This window comes from Urocitellus parryii, chromosome X (assembly GCF_045843805.1).
Source record: "Urocitellus parryii isolate mUroPar1 chromosome X, mUroPar1.hap1, whole genome shotgun sequence".
Taxonomy (NCBI): domain Eukaryota; kingdom Metazoa; phylum Chordata; class Mammalia; order Rodentia; family Sciuridae; genus Urocitellus; species Urocitellus parryii.
The window spans coordinates 17,043,823-17,063,016 of NC_135547.1; the positions used below are offsets into that span (position 1 = coordinate 17,043,823).

Sequence of the window (19,194 nt, forward strand, 5' to 3'; positions counted from 1 at the left end):
AAGCGAGTAACTAGCAAAGACCAGCACTCATTCTGCCTCCATGTGTCCTGACACATGCCCTGCACTGGGCTGAATAACGTCCCCCCCCCCCCCCGGAACCTGAGGATATCACCTATTGGAAATAAAGTCTTTGTAAACATAAGGAGTTAAGTTAAAATGAGCTCAGGCTGGATCGGGGTGAGCCCTAAATCCAATATGACCGATGACCTTTTAAGAATAGCAGTAACAGACACACAGGGAGAAGTCCTTGTGACAATGGGAGCAGAACTTTGCAGGCCAACACCAGAAACCCCAGTAGGCAAGGCCTCCTGGAGGTGCTCACCTCCAGACACCTCCATTCAGACCTGTGGCTTCCAGTACTCAGTTTCCATTGTTAGGTCACCTGGTTTGCAGTGACTTATTACCACAGCCCTAACAATCTAACCCAGGCACCGTTTGTTTGTCTGCATTCTTCCGTTGTTCCTCGCAGAACCTGTGAATTGGTAATCATTTTGCAGATGAAGGAAGTGAAAGCCACAGAATGTGAGACACCTGACCAAAGGCACCCAGCTCATGACCTGAAGAGCCAGGATTCAAACCCAGCTGGTTTCCTCCCGCAAAGCCTGCTCGACCTGCGCCGCGCCTGGTTTAACACTTGGGTTGACCTCTCCCCTATTTACTGGTGCTCTGAAAAGACCCTGGGGGCTGGCCAGGGGTGTTCTGCTCCCCAGCTATATTTCAAAGCACTGTTGGAGCGTGTGGAGAAATCAAAACCAAAAGCACACAACCACCTCCCAGGGTATTTGCTTAAGGTCTTGCACATCGGGCTCATTTGGAAAACCTCTGTGTCTCACCCTCATGGTTTATTCATTTACAGAAAGATCACTTTGTCTGAGCTGTTGCTCCTTATTCCTGCCCATGTCAGTCCTGCGCCAACGAGAGTACCGCCATCTATTGGTGAGTCCCTTGAACTTCACTTGAAAGCCCTTGGGAGGGTGTGGCTAGGGCTTCAGGGAGACAGCGGGTCACCTGGTCACTGCTGCACCACAGGATTTGATAGGGCAGGAGAGGAAAGGCCACAAGGCCTTGGGGCACAGGAAAGGAGAGCCTCAGCTTTGACCATTTTGCTGCAATTCCCAGGGTGGTCTGCAAGTTTATTAAATTGGACATCAGGGAAAATCGAACCCAGGGAGAAACTGCAGTCATCCCCAGGTGGCGCGAGCTGCTGTCACTTTGAACCGCCACAGAAAGGGAGGAAGTAGGAAAGGGAAGAGGGATGAGTCTGAGGCTTGAAGCATGGTCAGGAGCTGTGCTCAGGGCTCCTGCTGCTGCACCGCTGCATCGCTGCACCCGGATGCCACACAGAGAGCCAGGCACAGAAGGAGCAGGGATAACCCCGGTCCTGCAGAGCAGGAGCTGCACCCCCAGCCAGCCTTTGAGCTCTTGGGCCGCTCTCTGTCCTTTGCTCTCGCAAGAGCAAAAGCCTGGCTTGGAGGGAAGTAGGAAAAGTAGCGCAGGAGGCGCCACACAGCGCTGGGGTCACATCTCCAGAGAGATGGCTTTCACAAGTGCTCAGATCTGCTGGGGTCACCTGGAAAGGCCTTTGGGAATTCCCCTGGGCACACTTTTGGTATCCCAAAGGAATGACCTTCCAGAGTGCCCGTGAACCCACTGGGGCCCTTATTGCATGCACCCTGATGTTTCTTTTTAATACTATGATTTAAAAAAAGAAAGAAAGAAGGAAGGAAGGAAGGAAGGAAGGAAGGAAGGAAGGAAGGAAGGAAGGAAGGAAGGAAAGAGAAAGAAAGAAAGAAACCTTTGGGCACTGGTCTCTGGAACTGGGAGGCCATGTTGCAGCTCCCCTGATCTGGCGGTAAGGTCCTTCTGATTCACCTTGCCCCCGTAATAGCCACACAACCCTTACCACAGACTACTTCCTTGGGGACAACGGGGGGCATTCCCATTCCCTGAACCCTCTCAAAACCTCTGGCACCTGCTCCTCACCCCCATGTGCCCTGTGAGCTCCTCCTCTAAGTGGCTCACTGGGCAATCTGTGCTCAAGGCCTACCATAGGGTCACTTGTGGAAAGGGACCAGGGGGTAAGTCATGAGCCCACTTTCAGAGTGTCTTGAGGCAGTCCTGGTCATGGATCCCTTTTGACTTTGAGGAACACTGGGTGCTTGTGACATGAATTGGTATTTGTGTATGTGGATGGAGAAGTCCTGCTAGCTGGTTGGGAATAGATTTGCTGTGTGACTGTTCCTATTGTCACCCTCATGGGACTCACCACAACAACTAAGTAACCAGCCTAAGGCTCAAAGCTTTCTTCTGAGTTCTGGAGGTGCATGAGATTGAGGTGCTGATGTTTCCACATGTGGATTTGGAGGAATGTGGATACACAGCTATTCTTCCACAGCAGTTTGGACCTAGAAATGTGATCTAGGTGGGATTTGTTACAAATGCCCAATAGTAATATGGACAGTTCCTACCCTTCATAAATGACCTCTGTTATGGTTTATATCTACAAATGCTCCCCCCAAAATGCTCATGTTTAAAAGCATGATCCCCATTGCAGGAAAGTTCAGAGGTGGGTCTTTAATCAATGATGAGAGCTATAACCTCATTGGTGGATTATTCCATTTGATGAATTAACAATTTGAATGGACTATTGGGTATAACTGTAAGCAGGTGGGACATGGCTGGAGGAAATAGATCATTGGAGGTGTGCTCTTAGGAATTATATATCTTCTCTCTGACTCCTAGCATGCACATATTCTCTCTCTCTCTCTCTCTCTCTCTCTCTCTCTCTCTGCATTTATATATATATATATATATATATATGTGTGTGTGTGTGTGTGTGTGTGTGTGTGTGTGTGTGTGCGCGCGCGCACGCGAAAGTCCTGGCTTTAGCCAGGCACCTATTTGGAGGAGCTCTCTAGACAGAGGGAACACCCTGTGGACAGATTGTGAGGTAAGACTGTACCTGATATGTTCATGGAAAAGCTGTGTTTGGTGTGGAGGAAATCAGGGCTAGAATACTGGGAAATGTGAAGAGAGTGGTCACAGAGTCAGGTTGTGTAGCTAAGAACTTATAGTTCTCAGCTTTTCCTGTGCATGATGTGTGAAGTCCCTGAGGGTTTAAAGGATGGAAATATATATATATATATATACATATACATACATACATATACATACACACACACACACACACACACACACACACACACACACACTTCCTGGTACTAAGAGTTCAGCAGCTTTCCTCTACCGCAATGTTCTTCCTCACCTCAGGCTGAGAGCAATGGAGTGGGCCCTCCCATAAACTGAACCTCTAAAACCATGAGCACAAGGTAAACATTTCCTCTAAGTTTTCAGGTATTTCATCACCAACTTTTTGTCACTGTGACCAAAATACCTAACACAGAAATTGGTACCAAGAAGTTGGGTGATTGCTGCAAGTTAACTGGCCATGTGGTTCAGAAGCCTTTGGAGTTGATTTTTCATGAACTTTGAGAAGTTCAGAGATGCAAGCTGGAAAAGCTTTAGAATGTTGTAAGCTAAATGGGCAATTCTAGTGGGAGCTCAGAAGACTAGGATATTAATAGGAATGTAGACAGTAAAGACTGGGCACAAGAGATTTCAGAGAATGAGGACGCTACTGGGAACTGAACCAGAGGCCATTTGTGTTATATCTTGGCAAAGAGCTTGTCTGCCGCAGTCTGGCTGGGCACAAATTATGAGCCACTGAAGCAGGAACAAACTATTTCTGAACTCCACCAGCACACTCCACACACGCTCCCCGGGAATTCTCGAATGCCGCGTGCCTCCTCCAGGAACCACCAACGGGAAATATCCCACCTCTGGCACTTCCCCAACCAATGGGAGCTCTCCGGGAATCCCGTGAGAGCTCAAGCGGAACTCAACGGGAACTCCGCCAGAACTCAAAAGTCATCATCTTAATGGCTCGCTAGCCTCACCTCTCAACCACTACTTCTGGCAAAAATGCCATGCATCATCGCCGACTCGGCTGTGGCTCTCAACACTTGTCTACATTTTGCCCATGTCTTGAGAGTTTCTATGAGGCTGAATTTAAAGATAATGGACCAATTAATCTGGTGGAGGAAATTTCAAGGCAGTCACAATATTCAAGATGAGAAATGTGATAACAAAGGAAACAGACAAGGGAAGCTGTCCATTTCCTATATATTTCTCCTGCTTGTAGGTATGGTGAAGTCTAACATTTTGTCCCTGCCTACTGTTGCCAAGGAACACATGGATAAATAAAATGTCCAAACTTTCTTCATTGAATCCTCCAAGTTCTTTCTTTAGGATTGAATAGCAATAACTTTTATCTTGCAGCCCTGAGATTGAACACATCCAGTACCTTCCTAATAGCTTATTGCTCCATGCTTTGGCCCCCTAGAGCCTATTCACAACCAAGAAGCCAGAGGGATTCCCCAAGGCTCCAAACCCTTCAGGCACTTCACACATCATGCACAGGAATAGCTGAGAACTATAAGTTCTTAGCTACACAACCTGACTCTGTGACCACTCTCTTCACATTTCCCAGTATTCTAGCTCTGATTTCCTCCACACCAAATACAGCTTTTCCATGAACATATCAGGTACAGTCTTACCTCACAATCTGTCCACAGGGTGTCCTCTCTGTCTAGAGAGCTCCTCCAAATAGGTGCCTGGCTAAAGCCAGGACCTCTTTCAATGTGTTGCTTACCTGTTGCTTTATAATGATGCCTATTCTAGCTAGTCTCTTCTAAAATGCAATCCAACCCTTCTCTCCAGCCCCTCTGGAATGCTCTCACCCTGCTATATTTTCTCATTGCATTTATTACCTTTCAACATATCAAGTATTTTACTATTTTTGTTTTGTTTTGTTTGTTTTGGTTTTTGTGTGGGTGTGGTACTGGAGATTGAACCCAGAGGTGCTTTACCACTGAGATACATCTCCAGCCCTTTTTATTTTGAGATAAGTCTTCACTAAGTTGCTGAGGCTGGCCTCAAAACTTGTGATCCTCTTTCCTCAACTTCCTGAATGGCTGGGATTACAGGCGAGAAACAGGCCTGCAACACCAAGACCAGTTACTATCTCTTTCATTTTTTCTCCTTTATCTTCCTGTTGTGAGAAATTACCAACACAGGGCCAAGATAACTTGCCCATTTTTTTAATGGTTAATTCCAAGTGCTCAGAGCAGTGCCTGACTCGTGGTCAGTACTCAACAAATACTAAATGAAAGAATAAATCTAATACATATGGTTAAGTAACAGGCATCATTGGATGAGCAATGAATAAGTGGTGGTAATGATCATCAAAGAATTCCATGATAAAGCACTGCCAGGTTCATCAAGGGAGTTCTAACATAGAAGACAGGCACAAAGCATCCCTAAAATGGTTTATATACCCACTGGCCTTCAAAGGATCCCTAGTGAAGAGTAATTACTGATCACCAATCCTTATATACTAAGCATCATTCTGGATTTTTTGTTTGAACAGCCTGGGGGCAAGTTTCTGCCATACCTCTCAAGCCAGACCTCTGGTCCTTCCAGGGAACCCCATGGAACATATCTCCTTTACCCTGGGCACACTCCTGGGACATTCCTAATGAACCCACAGCTTGGATGGGTGGAGCTATGACTTCCCCCACCCCCCACTTTTTATTGGTCACAGACACACACATGATCACCAGCTACATCCCCATTGGCTGGAAGGTGAAAAGAGGCGGCCCTGCATGAGCCCTCTCAGGATAAAGAGGCTGAGGCACACCTGAGAGCTTCCGTAGGGGCGCCATATCCCTGGCCCTCTCAGGCATCCTAACCATTTGGCGATCCCTTCTCACAGAGTCTGAGGAAAAGAAACAGGGGTCCCTGAAGAGTCGCTGTGTGATCATAGGGCGTGCCCAGAGAGAAGGCCTGGTATTTGGTCTGTGTGGCGAGGGCGGCAGCCAGGCCTCTGGTGACAGCACCATGCTCGGAATTCTGAGAAGGTTTATGGCCTTCTTTCAGAGGAGGGAAAACCCTAATAGACATCTGGGGCTCCCACAAGGTAGTTATCTGAGTCCCCTTGTCCACTATGTGAGAAGTCTCCTCAGAGGGATCTTCTCACCCCTGATCGGGAACCATGGGGCTTTACCACTGAGATACATCTCCAGCCCTTTTTATTTTGAGATAAGTCTTCACTAAGTTGCTGAGGCTGGCCTCAAAACGCTAGGGATGTGTATAACCTTATGTGTGTGGGGGGTGGAGAGATTGTCACTAAGTCCCCCAGAATTAGGCCAACATCGACTAATGCCTTTAACTGTCCTGTTGATCCAAAGTGGGAAGGTGTTTGGATCAACACTGAGAAGTGACGGAGAAGAGTGTCCAGCTCCACCATCCCCGCGTTTCCCTTGGTGTGAAGCCATTTTACACTTTTGGGGATGTGAACCACCCTGATTTGAGGGTGAATTTGGTTTCCTGTCCACACCATGAACTTGAAGCCAAGTCAGTCACACGTGTGAAAGCAGGAGCCGCATTTAATATGTTCACTTTGTATCCTAAGCTCCTGCCAGCTCTGGCACCAAGTGGGCATTCGGGGAGAAAGGGGTGTGATGGGGGAATGCGGAAGCACTGATTGAGGTGTGGCGTGTGGTGGGTGCAAGTCCAATCAAACATGGGAAGGTTCGCTGTATGGATGGCATCCGTGCTCTGAATTACATTGATTCTAGTTTGTGTCCAGCACTTATCTGGCTTTAAGGGCTGCATGTCATTAATACCTACAAACCCCCCATGAGAGAAGTCTTAGTATTGTCCATCTATGGGTCAGTTAGGGATGCGAACAGGAAAGCAAGGGCACACAGTTACTGTGCAGTCCCCCAGAATTCACACCCCACACTCAGATCCAGCAGTATCTCTCATCCTGTGCTCCACCCTGAGGGTGTTTCCCCATGAACAAATTCAGTGTCTTAGGAGGGTGGTGGAAGAGACTCCCTGGGAAGGGCCCTGTCTTCCTGGCCTGGGATCTTCTGAGGCTTCTTTGCCAGTAGAGTGTGAACCCCCAGGAGAGGTGGGTGGGTCACAGCAAATCTTGCTAGAGAAGGTAATTTCTCTATGCTTAGATGACGTCACTTACCATGGCATCCATTGTTACCTCTACTTTGTTTTGGGGGGATGGGGGCGGCAGGCAGGTGCTGGGGATTAAACCCAGAGGCACTCAACCACTGAGCCACATCCCCAGCCCTATTTTGTATTTTATTTAGAGACAGGGTCTTACTGAGTTGCTTAGTGCCTCGCTAAGTTTCTGAGGCTGGCTTTGAATTTGCAATCCTACTGCTTTAGCCTCCCATGCCTGGCCACTTATTACCTCTACTTTTATCAACAGGGATCCATAGAAGGGTATAACAAGTTTTCCATGTGCCTGAGTGACAGTTGTCTTCTTTGTCCTTCATTTTTATTCTGGGATATGATGTAATACATTTAATCTGGTTTCTTTTCCAGTTTGCCAGATTTTCTTGACTTTTATTTTCATAATCTAGTATAATCCAAAATTTCCCAGCCTTTCTTTCTATCCACCCAAGTCATTAGGTCAGCAGCTTTGGCGTTGTGATTCAGAGCTCCAGTGCTGCAGGCAAATTGTCCCAGGTCAGATCCCAAAATACCACTTACCAGCTAGGCTTGTTTAGAAAAAACAAACCCCCCTGGTGATTCAGTTGCACTTTTCAACTAGACTTAATCCCTGATATCTTTTATTGCTCTGGTGAGATGTTTAAAGATCCCCATATGTTGCTTCTCATTATGGATATGAAAATGATAAAGTTATATAATAATACATCATTATAAATTTATATAATAAAGTTATATACTAATATATAATACAATTGTATATTAGTGTTAATTAAATCATATGTTAATAAAGTTAAACCACTTAATAATATATAATAAATTTATATAATAATGGTCAATTAAGGCTCTCTATGTACAGATATGATGACAACAACAACATTTGCACTCTAACATGTGCAAGATACTCAGGGTTCTAAGCAGTGACATGCATGTGCAACAGAAATTAGGTAAACATTGGGATTGTTCTTGTTTGACAAATCAAGATCAGAGAGATTAAGAAATGTGCTCAGAGCTACAAAGTTGGTCAGTGTAGGAGCTATGGTTAAAAACCAGGCAATCTTCATCTGGACAGTACAGTCCTAATGATGGCCCTACGCTGCCTGTGGTAGGAGGCAGTACATGAGAAATAAGGCACTATGCTGTACAGAGAAATAAGGCAGCCAGGATTTGAACTTGGCCCTCTGCCTCCAGATGCTTGCACAAGTCACCATTATGCTCTAGGACTGTGTCATCAGTATCTCAAAACTCAGCCATTTAATTTCTAGAAGTAGATCTGTATCTTCCTCTGGTAGGACTCTTTTGTAATGTGTGTTTGCTTTTGAAATTAATTAATAGAACCTGTTGTTTACCCATCCCATAGGTGACACCAAATTGAAAACTGTGCAGGGAGTTGTGACAAGTTTATGTGACGATTATGGCTTGATTGATGAGTCCATCTACTTCAGTACTAATATAGTGACTGAAAACATGCCTCTGAAAATTGGACAGAAAGTTACTGCAGTTGTGGAAGAAGATAAAACATCTGTTGAATTGAAAGCAACCAAAGTAAGATTTTCATGAGTTTGGGAATGGTCTCTTTTCTAGTGGGCTTTTTTTTTTGAAGGGGGGGCACTAGGAATTGAACCCAGGGGCACTTAACCACTGAGACAGAGTCCCAGTCCTTTGTATTTTTTATTTTGAGACAGGGTCTTGCTAAGTTATTTACAGCCACACTAAATTGCCAAGGCTACCTTTGAACTTGTGATTCTCCTGCCTCAACCTCCCAAGCCCCTGGGATTATAGGCATGCACCAGCCACCACACCCAGCTCCTAGTGGATTTTCAATCTTGCTTTTTTTGGTGCCAGGAATTGAACCCAGAGGTGCTTAATCACGGAGCCACATCCCCGTCCCTTTTTATATTTTATTTTGAGACACGGTCATGCTAAGTTGCTTAGAGCCTCACTAAATTGCTGAGGCTGGCCTCAAACCTGCTATCCTCCTGCCTCAGCCTTCTGAGTCACTGGCATATGTCACTACACCTGGCACTTTCTTCTTTTAATCCCAACTCTGTAATGTGACCTTTACAGTGGATGTAGAGTGGAATTTGAAGTCTCACTCCCCTGAAGCTGTACATTCTTTTGTAATGGGTGTTCTAATATTTGTAGTGATTTCTGTTTTTTGTTTTTTATTTGTTTGAGACAGGGCCTGGTTATTAAGCCATCCTGCTGACTCTGCCATATCTGCTTTGGCACTTCTTATATTTTAAATTTTTGAGACAAGATCTCACTCTGTTTCCCAGATTGATCTTGAACTCCTGGGCTCAGGCTATACTCTTGCCATAGTTTCCATTGTTTCACATTTTCTGGGGCTATGACTCAGTGGCATAGTGCTTGTCTAGTATGAACAAAGTTCTGGCTTTGATTCCCAGCATGAAAAAAAGGTAAAAGTAAAAAACAAAAACCCCCAACCAAAGCCATCCCCCCAAAATCATTTTCTATAGTATGAATTCATGTAAGTAGAATTGCTGTCTCAAATGACAAATATTTGAAACTTTTAAAAATAGCTTTAATGAGGAATAATTTACATACCATAAATTCTCCCATTTTAAGAGTACAATTCAATGACTTATTTGTAGATTTACAGAGGCATGTAACTATCACCACAATTCAGATATTTAACATTTTGATTCATATTAACAAATCATCTTTTTGCTTCATTGTACTAATTGACACTGTTACCAGCAGGCTATAAGATGACCTGTTTGTCAGTACTGGCAAAGATGAGAATATAATCAATGTGAAGTCTTTGCCATTCTTAGAAGTGAAATGCAGTCTCATAATTTTATTTAGAATTTCTCTAAGCCTTAATGAGACTATGGCAACTTTTATTTTCTCAGAACTATTTTTATATTAGAGACATTATAGATATTTCTGTCAAAAAAATAAAGTACATTATGAAAATTTGGATTCAAAGGTTTTGCAATTACTTTCACAGTACCATCTTTTGACTTCTAAAATGTTCATTTTTTAAATATATATTTTTATATGTTGACAGACCTTTATTTTATTCACTTATATATGGTGCCGAGAATCAAACCCAGTGCCTCACACATGATAGGCAAGTGCTCTACCAATGAGCCCCAGCCCCAGCCCTAGAGTGTTCATTTTTAATACCTTTATTTTATTTATTTTTTATTTTTATTTTTATGTGGTGCTGAGAATTGAACCCAGGGCCTCACACATTCTAGGTGAGTGCTCTACTGCTGAGCCACAACCCCAGCCAATAGAGTGCTCATTTTTTATGTACCATTATGATCTCCATATTCTCTATGAGGCTTTTGAGTTCAGTAAAAATTCTTAGAAAAGCATACTGCAATTCATAATTCACCAAATAGTCTCTCCTGTGATTTTTATCTATTTACATATAAACATTCAGCAAGCCTGGCTTGATTTGTGTGTGCAAACTGAAAGAAGGATTCATATCTTGTTTTGCTAATTGCTACCCAATTGTACCTTATGATAAATTGGATAGTCCACTTTGACCCTTGTGTTAACTTTTTGTTGCTGTGGCCAAAATACCTAAATATAATTCAGAGGAGGAAAAGTTTCAGAGGCTAAGTCCATGGTCAGTTGATTCCCTTGCTGATTCTGAGGTGAAGCAGAATGCCATGGCAGAGGGGAATGGTGGGAGAAAGCTTCTCAGCTTATGGCAGCCAGGAAACAGAATGAGAGAGAAGAAGATATCATGGACAGATATAGTCCAGGCCATGCTCCCAGTGACCTACTTCCTCTAGCCACACCCATCTGCCTATAGTTATCACCCAGTCAGTTCATTCAAACTAGGATGGACTTGTTAAGTTACAACTCTCACAATCTATTCATTTAACCTCTGAACATTGCTACATTGACTAACACATGAGCTTTTAGGGGACATTTTTTAGATCTAAACCATAACATTCTGCCTCAGCCCCCAAAAGCTCATGTCCATTTCATAATGCAAAATGCATTTAGTCCATCTCCAAGAGTCCCCAGAGCCTTAATAATTCCACATTGCTCAAAAGTCTAGATTTAGTCTCCTCCAAGACTCAAGGCAAACACTTAGCTGTGAGCCCTTGTAAAAATCAAAAGCAAGTCAGTTACACCCAATAAACAGTGACACAGAAATTTTCCCATTCCAAAAGAGAGGAATAGGGAATAGAAAGAAGGGATGACACCAAAATAAGATTTAAACCCAGCTGGGCAAACAAGTCCTATAGCTCCACATATGGCATTTATCATCCAGGGCACATGACAGCATGTAATTGCCAAAGGGCTTGTGCAACCCTGTCCCTATGGTCTTGTCAGTTGCACCCCACATGACCTTCTCTTGACCTGGCTCTGCTTGCTTCCTGTAGCTTTCCTCAGCAGACATTTCACTTTCTTGGTCTCTCTTAATTCCTGAGGTCTCCTTTCCAATTTTGGGTTCATTCTACACCTCTTTCATACTCACAAGCATTTGAATCTGTCTGCACTCCTTATTGAGCTAAAGAAACAGAATTTGGATAGCAAGAGTTTACATGAAACTTGGAGGAAAATTTAATGTGTGGTATGACTGTGAGCTAGTGTGGAATCAGGGCACAGAGTGATGAGAAGATGTAGCGAATTATCCTTTAGGGTACTAACAGGATGGCAGTAGATAGAGAGGGACCTGGTGCTTTATTCCTCAATGAAAATGAATCTGGGCCAAAAGATCATGAGATTGGTATGGGGAGCTAGAAATATACCAGTTAACTTGGCCGTTTTAAAAGCACAAAAAATAACTTACAACTCAATGGTTTGTTTCCATTAGAAACCTCTGAACAAGAAATTCTACTGATTATAGTTTATTGTACAGAAATAAATCAGGCTAGTGGCAATGTATTAGGATACAAGTTAAATGTCCAAAGTGGAATTAGATCCATAAATTATGGTCCACCCACTCTTTGAGATGCCTTATTTTCTTTACAATAACCTCATGTTCTATAAAAATGTTTGCAATCAGGTTGGGCATGGTGGTGCATGCTTGTAATCCCAGTGACCTGGGAGGCTAAAGAAGGAGGATTTCCATTTCAAGGCCAGCCTGGGAAATTTAGCTGAACTCTGTCTCAAAGTAGAAAGTAATAAGGACCAAAGCTTGGTGATAAAGTACCCCTGAATTCAATCCCAAGGACCCCCCAAAAATTGTTTGTGACCATTATGTGTTATTTTAACACTATATACAATGCTAACTTTTTATTTTAAAGTGGGGCATATATACATTTGTGTAGAAAAAATCTGGCCGGTAGTTTTCTTTAAGCAATGGAATTACATACTAGGGGCAATCACTTACTGCATTGTGCTTCTCTGTTTTTTTCTACTTTTTTTTTCTGTAATGGACATGAATTATTTCTTTAATTTTAAAAAATTAATATAAAAACTCTTACACTCACAATAAACAAAAATAGTTGCATGCTTTTCTGTCATAGACAAAGTAAGCCCTAATTTGATATGGTTGTATTACAACCCTTTCTCATTTGAAGTTACTTTTCCAACTGTATTTTATACTTCTTAAGAACTGGATCTTGGGGCTGGGGATGTGGCTCAAGCGGTAGCGCGCTCGCCTGGCATGCGTGCAGCCCGGGTTCGATCCTCAGCACCACATACCAACAAAGATGTTGTGTCCGCCGAGAACTAAAAAATAAAATATTAAAAATTCTCTCTCTCCTCTCTCACTCTCTCTTAAAAAAAATTTAAAAAAAAAGAACTGGATCTTGAATATTATAGTTTTCCTCTATATTTCCCTAACTTGTGTTTGTTTTGTCTCTATCTCCCTGACTCGCCCCCACCCCCATCCCCATTTACCAGGTATACTCTCTATTTTTTTCTCAACCACACTCAAATCTGACTTCCTCCAAGTAGAGGAAGTATCCTAGTCTGAATTTTTCTCCCTCCTGGAAATTCCTGAAAGCAATTTTTGGACTTATTTTATATCCTATATCACAACTTCCTTAGAACTTGTCCCCACCTCCATTAAATTGTGAATTCCTAGAGGGCAAGGATAATATATATATATATATTGGTACCAAGGATTGAACTCAGGGGCACTCGGCCACTGACCCACATCCCCCGCCCTATTTTGAATTTATTTAGAGACAGGGTCTCACTGAGTTGCTTAGCACTTCACCATTTCTGAGGCTGGCTTTGAACTTGTGATCCTCCCATCTCAGCCTCCCCAGCCACTGGGATTACAGGCATGTGCAACCGTGCCCAGCAAGAATAGTACTTTTTATCTTTGAATTTAACACTATTGATGCATTAAACTGGGGTGAGCAATTAAAATCTGGGAGTATATTGATGAATACATGAAGCACGGCATTATTTTTATCATATCATGTCTATGATCTGGTTGTCATGTGAACATATTCACTAGTATTGAACAATAGATGTTTAATATATTTCTTGAGCTGGGTGTGGTGGTGTACACTTATAATTCTAGCTACTGGGGAAGAAAAGGCAGGAGGATTGAAAGTTCTAGGTCAGACTGGGAAATTTATCAAGACTTGGCTCAAAATTAAAAATATAAATGGTTGGTAATGTAACTCAGCAATAAAGCATCCCTGGGTTCAGTCCCTAGCACTGCAAGATAAATCAATTAATTAATTAAATATTTTTAAATTTTCTTTGTTTATTTATCTTGGTACCCCAGATTGATCACAGAAGCACTTGACCACTAAACCACATCCTCAGCCCTATTTTGTATTTTATTTAAAGACAACTCTCACTGAGTTGCTTAGGCTGGCTTTGAACTTGCAATACTCCTGCCTCAGCTTCCTGAGCCACTAAGATTACAGGCATGTGCCACCTTGCCCAGCAATAAAATATTTCTTGAATGACAATGTTTTAAGCATAAAATTCCCCTTTTAAAATTTCTGTTATACTTTAAGTAATTGTTTCCTTATCTTATAGGTGGATGTCATCCCTGATAATTTTGATGTCACTAAACCACTGGACTCCAAAATCAGAGTTTTAGTTGGTTATGTTACCTGTATAAAGAAAGATACTGTCTACATTGATAAAAAAACTTACTTCTCTATAGACATTGTTTCTGAAGGTATGATTTACCTTTTTAAAACATGTAGTGCTGGGCTGGGGATGTGGCTCAAGTGGTAGCGCGCTCGCCTGGCATGCGTGCGGCCCGGGTACGATCCTCAGCACCACATACCAACAAAGATGTTGTGTCCACTGAGAACTAAAAAATAAATATTAAAAATTCTCTCTCTCACTCTCTCTTTAAAAAAACAAAACATGTAGTGCTAAATATTTTGAGAGGACCTGGAACTATTTCTGCAGTGTACTTGGCTCTAATCAGTGACTCTTTAATATTTGAGATGGAATTTTGGAATTGAAAATAATATACAATATAAGGATGTAAGCAGGTCGTATTTCTAAAAAGTCAAACTATCATTTATGTTCATTAGTTGAATGCAATCAGTAATGTCTGGATAATTTTTCATTCATTAATTATTTAATTATCTTCATTAATTAAATAACTTCTATATAAAGACACTATTTTTAAAATATTCAAGTGCTTCAAAATAAGGTTGGAGACAGAACTATACCTTTCTGTGTGTGTGTGTGTGTGTGTGTGTGTGTATGTGTGTGTGTGTCCACTGTTGAATTCTATTAGTAATTAGCAGATGTTCTGAGATTTTGTTTATACCCAGAGTTATACTTTGGTTCATGTGCTTTCAGTTTAATGCAGTTGTCATGTAGCTTGGGTGTGAAAGGGGATATTAGTTTAGCCCCACCAGGCAGCTTGCTATTTTGATTTATGTGGTTGTAAAGCCAAGACTCTTACCTGAATTTTGTTATGAAATGTTCTGTCTGCTTTGTTTAGAAGGGACTATGTGGAGGCAAATGTGGAGTCAGAAAATTTGTTAGTAGCAAGTTGTGATAATCCTGACAAGAGATGTTGGAGACTTGGATGAGGTTGTAGAAGCAGAGGCTCTAAGGATCAATTTGATTCTGGTTTATTTTGAAATTAGAGATGAAGTATTGACTAATGAATTTGGACCTCTGGGTGAAGAAAATGGGAGTCAAAGTTAATTCCAATATTTTTTAAAATGTGTCCCTTTCTAGCTTTATTGAGGTGTGATTGATGAAATTTGTGTATATTTAGGATATGCAATCTGATATTGTATACCCTAGGGTACAGAGCTCAATATTTTTATATATGTATACATTGTAAATGATTTCCACAATCAAGTTAATTAACATACCCACAGCCTCACAGAATTACCTCATGTGTGTGTGTGTGTGTGTGTGTGTGCACATGTGTGTAAGTGTGTGGTGAGAATACCTGATCTATTCTTTTAGCCAAGTTCAAGTATATAATACATTATTAACTATAGTCACCATGGTGCTCATTAGGTCTCCAGGGTTTATAACTGGTAGATTCTATTCTTTGACCTTTTTCTCTCTTTCCCTACCCGCCACTGCCCAGTTTCTAGTAACTACCGTTCTACAGGCTGTCAGGGTCCCTTCGATCCTCAGCACCACATACCAACAAAGATGTTGTGTCCGCCGAGAACTAAAAAATAAATATTAAAAATTCTCTCTCTCTCTCTCCTCTCTCACTCTCTCTTTAAAAAAAAAAAAAAAAAAAACAGAGGAAACCTCTGGAGTCCTGTGCAGGGCAGGCCACTGGAAACAACAGTGGCTTCCACTACATGGCAGATACTGATGGCTGACCCTTTTTCTTTGTTCCTAACCATCTCCAGACTTCTCAACTGGCAGTTTCCCAGCATTCTGGGTGGGTGGGGTGAATGAAGCTGGAGCAGGTCTTTCAGGCAGTGCCCTTTAATGCTGTGTAAGCTGGCTGTTCACCCCTCTCTTCTTTCCCTTCTAGGGGAACTCATGAGAAAAGAATTCCCTCTTCATGGTGAGGAGTGTCTGCATGAGACATTGGGTGATTCAGGAAAATGAAGTTATTCTTCTTGCCTTTTTGGTGCAATTCTCTCTCTCTCTCTCTCTCTCTCTCTCTCTCTCTCTCTCTCTCTCGGTTGGTTTGTTCTTTTAGGCACTGGGGATTAAACTCATGTGTGCTTAACCACTGAGCCACATCTCCAGCCCTTTTTTAAATATATATATATATATATATATATATATATATATATATATATATTTCATTCAGAGGCAGCATCTCACTGAGTTGCTTAGGGCCTTGCTAAATTGCTGAGGCTGAATTTGAACCTGCAATCCTTCTGCCTCAGCCTCCTGAGCCTCTGGGATTATAGGCATGTGCCACTATGCCTGGTTATTGTGTAGTTTTTAAAGTGGATTGCCGAACTCTTTTATTTATTTATTTTTTCTGTGCTTTTGTTTTGTTTTGTCAGGATTGAGGACTGAACTTGGGGCCTTGCATGTGCTAGGCAAGCACTCTGCCACTGAGCTAAATCCTTCACCCAACCCAACCAATCTCTTTTAGAGCTATTTTTTGATGGATAGTTGTCCAATTGTTGTTTGTGGGAGGAAAGAAGGCTTGAATCTTCTACTCTGGTATTTTGCCAATGTCACTCTATTCCTACGAGTAACTTCAAAGTTTTTTATTTGAGCAATAGGGTGGATGGAGTTGCCAATTTAAGATGTGCAAGACTGAAAGGAGGAAAATTGGGTGCATGAGAAGAACAGCAATAACTCAGCTTAAACATGCTACACTTGCATAAGCATGTGGATAATTGAATCTGAGGTTGGTTAGATCTGAAGGTATATACATTTTGAAGTTATCATTCCATGGATATTATATAAAGGCCCAATAAAGAAATGAATACAGATGAGAGAGAGAGAGAGAGAGAGAGAGAGAGAGAGAGAGAGAGAGAGAGAGAGAAGTGGTTCAAGACCTGTTTTGCGTCATTCCATATTGCTGGGGTCCCAGGATAAAGAAATGTTTAATCTTGTTGCTATTGCCAGTTTACTGGAGTCATTGAGCCAATTGATTCTTTCACCTGCAATGTTTGATATTTCCATTTACTCCAGGCACCTTTGTTATCCTGTGACTTACTTTTTACTTACTGTAAAATTCTTTTTGAAACTATATGTTTATAACCATAAATATTTAAGATAAATATTTGAGTTCATTAGCTGACCAAAACACCTGAGGAAATTAATTCATGCTTACAATCACAATATTTCCTAGTGCTTCTGCTACCCCTAATAGCAATCAACATTTACTTGGTGGTTACCACATGCCAGATATTATTCTGTGTGTTTTACCAATAGTGACTAATTGTCACAACATCTCTATGTAATATGAACTATGATTGTCCTTCTCGCTTTTAGATAAAGAAGCAGAGGCATAGGAAGATTAAGGACCTTTACTAAGGCTGCAAAGTGTCAGTTACAAAACTGGTAATGCAGTTATCAAGTTCAGACATATGTTTTACTTATACACTTGACTGTCTCTCTTGAAGGGGCATTGAATGTGACCAACTGTGTAATAAATTCTGTGCTATTCTTAAAGAATAGTTGATACTTTCCTTTGTTAAATCAGTAGAGGAAACTCAATGGCTAAAGGATTAAACATTTACTTTCTGACAAAGATTTACAAGATATCTATTTAAATCTGTGCAAAATAGGCTTTACATCTATTGAGAACTTATGAATTTTTCTCCATGGCTGTTTTAGGTTTTGTGCCTTATAAGGGTGACTGGTTAGAAGTTGAATATTCCACACAGCCAGGCACCTCAAACATCAAGGCACACTCTGTGAAGCCGATGAACTGTAAGCATGTGGATGAGGTAATTTTTGTCCATGTTGCATTTGTCATTAGTTTCCACCAATCTTCCCTTCAATGAGAATTTTCATGGCCAGAAATCTATTGGGTGCACTGGGAAATCTGAAAATATGAGAAAATATATTCTTTAACAAAAAATGAGCCTATTTCCTTATGGAAATCTCAGGATTTCCAAAAGGAAATGATTTGAAAACAATGTAGAACACATATAATTAAGTTCTAAGTTATATAGTTGATTAGGTGTTAGAATGTTATTAGAATGTTCTGAGAACAACAGAAAGAATAACTTTTGTCTATGAAAGAAAAGCATTGGGAAAGGTTGAATGGAGTTGGCTGTGGTATTTATCAGTCAAAACTAGGTATGATTTGGGGAGTGGAGATTAAAAATGAGAAGGAAATTTTGTTTGAACAAAGGTACAGATAAAATTCTTGCTCAATCCTTTCACTCTCTAAACCTTACTTATAGAGAATAATGATCATGGTGAGCAATATTTAGAACAGAATTTCTCACTGTATACCTAAGTACCATCTCCAGAGATTTGGCTTTAATTGGTGTGAGGTGGGATTTGGGCACAGGTGTGTTTTCAAAGCATACCTGGTGTTGCCAGTGTGCCACCAAGATGAAAATCATTTATGGAGTTGGAGTGACTAGCAGGTTAGACCAAGAGTGATAGTGTACTGTGCCTGTTACAGTATAATAAACTCTACATAAATATTTCCATCATTTCCATACAGGTCTGCATTACTAGCCTGCAGGAAAGACATGGGATGATAGATTATACTATCTTTTTCACCTTGGATTCTCTGAAACTTCCTGATGGATATGTACCTCAACCATATGATGTTGTCAATGTGGTAATAGTGGAGAGTGTTCAGCTGTGCTGTGTTTGGAGAGCAGTTTCTATGACTCCAGTGCAAAGGTCATCATAACAAAACATTTTATTCTCTGCTCATCTTTTATTCAATGGCAGGAAATTGTCAGGTTTAATTGAAAAACTTAGTAAGCATAAACAGTATTTGAAGTTTGATTCTTAGATAAATCCAATTAAGATACTGGCTCAACTGGGCTCAGTGTCACACACCTGTAATCCCAGTGACTCAGGAGGTTGTGGCAGGAGGATTATAAGTTCAAAGCCAGCCTCAGCAAATTTACAAGACCCTAAGCAATTTAGCAAGACCCTGTCTCAACATTTTGAAAAATATTTCAAAAAGGGCTTGGGATGTTACTCACTAGTTAAGCACCCCTATGTTAAATCCCTAGTACCAAAAACAAAACAAAACAAAACAAAAACAAAAACATCAACAAAAAAAAAAAAAAACATGCTGGCTCATTC

At 41.4% G+C, this 19,194-nt stretch overlaps 1 protein-coding gene across 1 annotated transcript; it reads left to right on the forward strand.

Moving 5' to 3' along the window:
- Window positions 1-897: 897 nt before the first annotated feature.
- Window positions 898-18,790, forward strand: Ct55 (cancer/testis antigen 55). The gene is made up of 5 exons (XM_077794016.1): window positions 898-936; window positions 8,428-8,637; window positions 14,035-14,179; window positions 17,752-17,864; window positions 18,596-18,790. Exons 1-5 carry the CDS (start codon window positions 898-900, stop codon window positions 18,788-18,790), a joined length of 702 nt encoding a protein of 233 aa, XP_077650142.1.
- Window positions 18,791-19,194: the final 404 nt, after the last annotated feature.